We start from the raw sequence: 8,311 nt of genomic DNA on the forward strand, positions 1-8,311 counted from the left end.
TACACATCTGTCTCAGACCTGGTACACACCTGTCTTCTTACACCTAGTCTCACACCTGGTTTCACACCTAGTCTCACACCTGGTACACACCTGGTCTATAACACTAACCCTGTTGTGTTGTTCTGGCTGTGATGTTGTTGTCGTGTTGTTGTGTTGTTCTGGCTGTGATGTTGTTGTCGTGTTGTTGTGTTGTTCTGGCTGTGATGTTGTTGTCGTGTTGTTGTGTCGTTCTGGCTGTGATGTTGTTGTCGTGTTGTTGTGTCGTTCTGGCTGTGATGTTGTTGTCGTGTTGTTATGGCTGTGATGTTGTCGTCGTGTTGTTGTGTTCTGGCTGTGATGTTGTTGTTGTGTTGTTCTGGCTGTGATGTTGTTGTGTTGTTCTGGCTGTGATGTTGTCGTCGTGTTGTCGTGTTGTTCTGGCTGTGATGTTGTCGTTGTGTTGTTGTGTTGTTCTGGCTGTGATGTTGTCGTCGTGTTGTCGTGTTGTTCTGGCTGTGATGTTGTCGTCGTGTTGTTGTGTTGTTCTGGCTGTGATGTTGTCGTCGTGTTGTCGTGTTGTTCTGGCTGTGATCTTGTTGTTGTTGTGTTGTTGCCGTGGTGCAGGGCCGTCTGCCGGTGAAGTGGATGGCTCCGGAGGCTCTGTTCGACCGGGTCTACACGCACCAGAGCGACGTGTGAGTCCAGCGCTCCTTCCCGCCCCCGCCGCCGCCGCCGCCGCGGGGCTAACATGCCTCAGAGCGTTAGCGTCAGCGCTAATCTCTGTGGTGCAAATACCAATTCATAATGTCCCACAGTCCACTGGCACCCCCACCTCACACACATGCACGCACACAGACACACACACACGCACACAGACACACACACACACACACACATAGGCACACACGCACACACACACACACACACACACTCTCTCTCTCTCTCAGGGTAATCCAGCCTCCATTGTATCCTAGCCTCCACATTCCACGCTACACTGAGATTCTAGCCCGTCCAAACCTCACAGACATCAGAGAGGAGACCCGTCTGCCTGTCTGTCTGTCTGTCTGACTGTCTGACTGTCTGTCTGTCTGACTGTCTGTCTGCCTGACTGTCTGTCTGACTGTCTGTCTGTCTCTCTCTAGAAAAGTAAGCAAGAGTGTGTGCTTTCAGCCAGCAAGCCAGTCAGCCCCCCAGCCAGTCAGTCCACCAGCCAGACAGTCAGTCAGTCAGTCAGTCCACCAGCCAGACAGTCAGACAGTCAGTCAGTCCACCAGCCAGTCAGTCAGACAGACAGTCAGTCCACCAGCCGGACAGCCAGTCAGTCAGTCAGTCCACCAGCCGGACAGCCAGTCAGTCAGTCAGTCCACCAGCCGGACAGCCAGTCAGTCAGTCAGTCCACCAGCCGGACAGCCAGTCAGTCAGTCAGTCCACCAGCCGGACAGCCAGTCAGTCAGTCAGTCCACCAGCCGGACAGCCAGTCAGTCAGGTTAAGCTTGACTCTAATCCTTGAGAAAGAGGTCCTAGTGATCCAATGTGCATCAGGCCAGAAGCATCATGGGAGCCCCTGACCCCTGACCTCTCTCCCCCCCCTCCGTGACCCCTGACCTCTCCCTCCTGCCCCCAGGTGGTCGTACGGCGTGCTGCTGTGGGAGATCTTCACGCTGGGGGGCTCCCCCTACCCCGGGATCCCGGTGGAGGAGCTGTTCAAGCTGCTGAAGGAGGGCCACCGCATGGACAAACCGGCCAACTGCACCCATGAACTGTACGACTGCTGCGCTAGGCTACACTAGGCTACGCTAGGCTACGCTAGGTTAACATGTCAGCAGAACAGTAAGCTCTGTTACCTCAGGCTACGCTAGGCTATGCTAAGTTAACATGCCTTCAGAACTGTAAGCCCTGCTATGCTAGGCTACGCTAGGTTAACATGTCTGCAGAACAGTAAGCTCTGTTACCTCAGGCTAGGCTAGGCTAGGCTACACTCCATTAACATGCCTTCAGAACTGTAAGCCATTCTATGCTATGCTAGGCTAGGCTATGCTATGCTAGGTTAACATGCCTTCAGAACTGTAAGCCCTTCTATGCTATGCTAGGCCATGCTATGCGAGGCTATGCTAGATTATGCAAGGTTAACAAATCTTCAGAATTGTAAGCCTGGCTCCACTTTAAAAATTATGTGATTTGTGATTGGTTGTTGCTCCAGGTGAGGTATTAATGAGGTGAGATGTGATTGGTTGTTGCTCCAGGTACATGATCATGAGGGAGTGCTGGCATGCGGTTCCATCCCAGAGACCGACCTTCAGACAACTGGTAGAAGACCATGACCGAGTCCTGTCCATGACGTCCACAGACGTAAGTCCACTGCTAGCCCTCCTAGCACAGAGGCTAACCCTCCTAGCAGAGAGGCTAACCCTCCTAGCACAGAGGCTAACCCTCCTAGCACAGAGGCTAACCCTAGCAGAGAGGCTAACCCTTACCCTAGCAGAGAGGCTAACCCTAGCAGAGAGGCTAACCCTCCTAGCAGAGAGGCTAACCCTTACCCTAGCAGAGAGGCTAACCCTAGCAGAGAGGCTAACCCTCCTAGCAGAGAGGCTAACCCTAACCCTAGCAGAGAGGCTAACCCTCCTAGCAAAGAGGCTAACCCTTACCCTAGCAGAGAGGCTAAGCCTCCTAGCAGAGAGGCTAACCCTAGCAGAGTGGCTAACCCTCCTAGCAGAGAGGCTAAGCCTCCTAGCAGAGAGGCTAACCCTCCTAGCAGAGAGGCTAACCCTCCTAGAACAGGGGTTAACCCTCCTAGCAGAGAGGCTAACCCTCCTAGCAGAGAGGCTAACCCTAGCAGAGAGGCTAACCCTAGCAGAGAGGCTAACCCTAACCCTAGCAGAGAGGCTAACCCTAACCCTAGCAGAGAGGCTAACCCTCCTAGCAGAGAGGCTAACCCTAGCACAGAGGCTAACCCTTACCCTAGCAGAGAGGCTAACCCTAGCAGAGAGGCTAACCCTAACCCTAGCAGAGAGGCTAACCCTAGCACAGAGGCTAACCCTTACCCTAGCAGAGAGGCTAACCCTAGCAGAGAGGCTAACCCTTACCCTAGCAGAGAGGCTAAGCCTCCTAGCAGAGAAGCTAACCCTCCTGGTTAGCCTAGCTCCCTGGGGGTCGGAAGTCTCCACCTTAACCCAGATGACGGCGCCCCGTCCCGGCTGACCTTTGCCCCCTCTCCCTCCCAGGAGTACCTGGACCTGTCCGTGAGCTTCGAGCAGTACTCCCCGACGGGGCGGGACACCGACAGCGCTTGCTCCTCCGGAGACGACTCGGTGTTCGCCCACGACCCCCCTCCTCAAGAGCCCTGCCCCCCCACCGTCACGTCGCCTGGCAACGCTGTCATCATCAGGACTTAAGCCCCGCCCCCCCCCCCCCCCCCCTTGCCACGCGGGGTCACTCTTCTCTTCCGGTGACCTCGGGACAGAGCAGCTCCGACCTCTGACCGCTAGGTCTCCACCTCTTCCTCCACCGTCTTCCTTCTTCCTCTTCTTCCTCTAAAAAAAAAAAAAAAAGACGAGATCTATTTTTATACTGGGCCAGTTTCTCCATAACCGTCTGTGGGATCAAACCATTCCATGGCGAGGTGTGTGGTGTGTCACTTCCTGTTGAGGAGGGAAATGATTTCACAGCAGGAAATGAAGACCACTGGTCGGTGAGTTGCTGACCAGTGATCCTGGGCATTGAGCTGTGTTTAATATGATGTATTGGTCAGTACTTCGGTCCGCGTACGCATTGAGAGGATTCCTCCGAGGAGAAGGCCCGGACAGTGGAATCGAAGTCTCTCTCAATGTTTACTTCAGACCCAGACGCGAAGCGGCTAACTGGGCTAGCCTAGCCGTGTGTTCAGAAAGAACATTACCAAATACCATCAAACCATCTGTGAACTTCATGGAAGAACCTTTCAGGGCTGTAAGTAAAAGCTATAGTTTGAGTTTTTTTTGTATCTAGAAAATGGATTTTATTGTAAATATATAAATGCAAGGATGTATCATATTGCTTTTCACAGACATGTACTTAAAAAACACAAAACACATTTTCTAGAATTCTAGAACACACTGTCATGGGAGACATGTAATCATTTTGAGTCACACAAAAAAGTTTATTTGAATAATTAACGTGTATATTTGTAAAGGTATTTATAGACTTGACATGTTTGAAAGATCTAGTTTAGAACTTAGGTACTGTAAGCAAAGATTTGTTTTTCTTTTTTTTTTATAACTTATTTTACAGTAGAACTGCAAGTCTTCAGATTTACCATTTGTCTGTTTTTTGTTTTGTTTACTGTAAACAAAAAAGAATGTATGACGTATACAAAGAGGACGTTCACATACCGTTGGGTTTGTTGTCCTCCAAGGTAGAAGCTCCAAACGATAATTTTTCCACCGTAGAGTTTTCACTTTAGCAATATCCACACTACGCTGATACCTGTGGCAGGGCAGCTTCTCCTGCTGCCATTGAGGCCTTCACCAAGTGCTCCATCCATCCTACAGCGTGGCGTCTTCAGCAGGGTGGATGTCCCTGGCCAGTGAGGCCAGTGCAGGGTGGTGGATCCAGGTAGTGTAGGGATCGACCAATATCGATTTTTTTTTTTTAGGGCCGATACCGATACCGATTTTTTTTTCATCAGCCTTTAGCCGATGACCGATAACGCCGATACCGATTTTCTTGAGCCCGATATTTTGGAGCCGATGCTGCTTTTGATCACTCAATTTACATCATAAAAAATAACAAAATGGACACAAAGGAACATTTATTGAACTGTCTGTAAATCATGGTGGGAAAAAAAATGTAAAAAAAAAAAACGGCGAAAAAAATAATATCGGCCGGCCGATATATTGGTCGATTCACTCTATCACTACAGCGTGACGTCTTCAACAGGGTAGATGTCACTGGCCTGTGAGGCCAGTGCAGGGCGGTGGTGGTTGGACGTTGACGCAATGCAACGACCTCTGCAGTTGCTTCAACGCAGTCGTGAACCTGTTTTGGTTCTGCATCGGCTTTTAGGCGACGCCCAGGTTACAATTTTTGGGAGGCGCACTTTTCAGGCCCTTGCTGTGGACGCAAGGAGGGTCCGCAATGACGTAATGGGTCCGTAAACGCCCTTGCGTTGCGTCGACGTCCAACCATAACTCATAACCTTTAGCGTGGTGTCGTGGTGTCTGGCCAGTGAGGTGTGGTGGATCCACCCCATCCGTACAGTGTGGTGTCTTCAACAGGGTATATGAAGGGTGGGGGGATCCACTTCATCCTAACAGTGTGGTGTCTTCAACAGGGTAGACGTCACTGGCCTGTGAGGCCAGTGACGTGTGGGCTTCCAGAGAGAAAGCTGTTATTGTCGGACGGCACTTCGGCGAGCCTTAGGCCGCTCTGGTCGTTAACAGTAAGTAGAGTAGCCTTCATGTCTTAACAGAAGGCTGCATGGTTTATTCTCACCCTGGCCGAATGTAGGCCGGGTTTCTTTCACATTATAAATGTCTTCCTCACAAAAGATAATTTGTTCACCAAACGTGTTGTTAGTTATCATGTGGCTAGCTTCAAGTTGTAGAGCAGGAGAACATTCTAGAAGCTATGGGACACAAAGTGTCTCCATCTTTGTGTAGCAGAACGTCTGTAGGGTGAAGCTAGGAGTGCTAACTGTACATCCCCTGAGGGTGAACTGGGGACAGGAGTATTATTCAAATGAAGGATCGCTGTTAATTCACAGCAAATTTTAAAAGTAAGGATTTTATGAAAGCAGAATCTGAAACATGTATCATGTGTATGTAAGGCTTTCTCATGCTGAGTTTGTTGAACCAAGTGCCAAATTAGTCTTATAGTGTTTCTGTTTCTTCAGCATCTCCTACCGATGGGGTCAGAATAAAAAATCATGGTGGTTTGCGATGGCCAACCAACATCACACCTTTTGATTCAACACAACATTGTCACACTTAAGATGGCAGATTGTAACGATGAATCGTGACGCTTATATGGATAATAAGAGGATGGAAGGTTTAGGGAACAGGCAGACTGGATGAGTTCCGGCCCCCCAGACTATGAAGTGCCTGTAGAGTAGAACAGGGATGATGAACAACGCTCTCATTGTTTTCTGTGATGAATGATCTGCTCAGAGCAGACAGCTTTAATCACGATAAGAACTCATTTGCTTTAGCGACGAGATGGTAGAAAAGACGCTGGTGATACACTAGGACCCGTCTGCTCAACAGATGACTGGTCACCGCTCTCCTGGGGAGAGACTTATTCAGCTCTGACTATCTGCTTAGAATACTGTCTGTCTGTCTGTCTCCCTCTCTGTCTGTCTGTCTGTCTCTCTATCTGTCTCTCTGTCTGTCTGTCTGTCTGTCTCCCTCCCTGTCTGTCTGTCTGTCTCTCTATCTGTCTGTCTGTCTCTCTGTCTGTCTGTCTGTCTCTTGGGTCTCTTGGGCTCATGTTTAGGTGAGGTCATGTTAATCACATCCAGTTACTTCAGGTCAACACTTGATGAAATGTAAAGTTTAGAAAAGTCCAAAGTCAATGTAAGAAGATGAGTTAATGAGGAGATTACTGGGTAATAGACTGGTTAAACCATCAGCAGCTTCCTGGTTAATGGACTGGTTAAACCATTAGCAGCTTACTGATAATGGACTGGTTAAACCATCAGCATCTTACTGGTTAATAGACTAGTTAAACCATCAGCAGCTTACTGGTTAATGTACTGGTAAACCATCAATTACCGTTTGGTTTCAGTTTTCTTTTTAATCATGTGTTTATTTTATGTCGTTGCAGCTACAGCCCCGGCAGAGTTCTTAATATTAATTTATAGTTGAGATAAAGTTGTATGTAGACATGTTTATCACAGTCTTACAGAGGTGGTGTTCATCACATGGAGTCTGGACTCAATCTTTAGTTTCTTTTTTCATTCCACTTCCAGCTAGCGCAGACTTGAAATCCAGAACTCTCTACATTACTTGTTATGATTATTATTTTTATGAGCGAAGACTTTGACTAGATTTTATTTGTCCAGTGTTCATGTTTTGAATAAAGTGGTGGAGCGGTGTTCAATGTCTGTCTCTCAGTACCACAATAAGAGTCCTCCTACTCCTCCTAACAGACACACACACTACTCCTCTTCAGCTAATCACCTCCTCTCTACTTCTCCTCAACTCCTCTCTACTCCTCCTCTCCTCCTCCTCCTCTACTCCTCCTCACCTCCTCCTCCCTCCTCCTCACCTCCTCTCCTCACCTCCTATCTTCTCCTCACATCCACTCTACTCCTCCTCACCTCCTCCCTCCTCCTCACCTCCTCCTCCTCCTCCCCTCCTCCCTCCTCTCTACTCCTCACCTTCTCCTCCTCCACCTCCTCCCTCCTCCCTCCGCTTCACCTCCTCACCTCCTCTCTACTCCTCACCTCCTCCCTCCTCCTCACCTCCTCCCACCTCCTCACCTCCTCCCTCCCTCCTCACCTCCTCTCTACTCCTCCTCACCTCCTCCCTCCTCCTCCTCCTCCTCACCTCCTTTCTACTCCTCCTCCCTCCTCCTCCTCCCCTCCTCCCTCCTCCTCACCTCCTCCTCCTCCTCCCTCCTCACCTCCTCCTCCTCCTCATCTCCTCTCTACTCCTCCTCACCTCCTCCCTCCTCCTCACATCCTCTCTACTCCTCCTCACCTCCTCCTCCCTCCTCCTCACCTCCTCTCTACTCCTCACCTCCTCCCTCCTCCTCCCTCCTCTTCACCTCCTCACCTCCTCTCTCCTCCTCCTCACCTCCTCTCTCCTCCCTCCTCCCTCCTCCTCCCCTCCTCCCTCACCTCCTCACCTCCTCCTCACCTCCTCCCTCCTCACCTCCTCACCTCCTCCCTCCTCCTCCTCTCTACTCCTCCCTCCTCCTCACCTCCTCTCTACTCCTCCTCACCTCCTCCCTCCTCCTCCTCACCTCCTTTCTACTCCTCCTCACCTCCTCCTCCTCCTCCTCACCTCCTCCTCCTCACCACTCCTTCACCTCCTCCCCTCCTCCCTCCTCCTCACCTCCTACTCCTCCTCACCTCCCCCTCCTCCCTCCTCCCCTCCTCACCTCCTCCCTCCTCCTCCTCCTCCTGTGAGGTGGACTTCATAACGGAGTGGTGAGAGTTCCCATGACGTCAGTGCGCCCACGGCCGGGTGGCTGCAGGGTGGGGTCCTATTTAACACCTCACCAGATACACACACACACGCACACACACGCACACACACACACACACACACACACACACGCACACACACGCACACACACACACACACACACACACACACACGCACGCATACACACACGCACACACATTGTGGGG

At 50.6% G+C, this 8,311-nt stretch overlaps 1 protein-coding gene across 1 annotated transcript in view; it reads left to right on the plus strand.

Annotated features, from left to right (window-relative positions):
- The window catches only part of LOC311362361 (fibroblast growth factor receptor 3-like), a gene marked incomplete at both ends in the record, with an annotated part of 18,367 nt that extends 14,996 nt beyond the window's left edge, over positions 1-3,371 (plus strand). Inside the window, 4 exons of the mRNA XM_084482177.1 lie at positions 604-674; positions 1,604-1,741; positions 2,223-2,328; positions 3,201-3,371. Of these exons, the coding sequence (XP_084338303.1) occupies positions 604-674; positions 1,604-1,741; positions 2,223-2,328; positions 3,201-3,371 (486 nt within the window). The remainder of the gene's footprint in view (positions 1-603; positions 675-1,603; positions 1,742-2,222; positions 2,329-3,200) is intronic.
- Positions 3,372-8,311: the final 4,940 nt, after the last annotated feature.

Source organism: Micromesistius poutassou (assembly GCF_964030765.1).
Source record: "Micromesistius poutassou genome assembly, chromosome: 17".
In the NCBI taxonomy this organism is placed as follows: domain Eukaryota; kingdom Metazoa; phylum Chordata; class Actinopteri; order Gadiformes; family Gadidae; genus Micromesistius; species Micromesistius poutassou.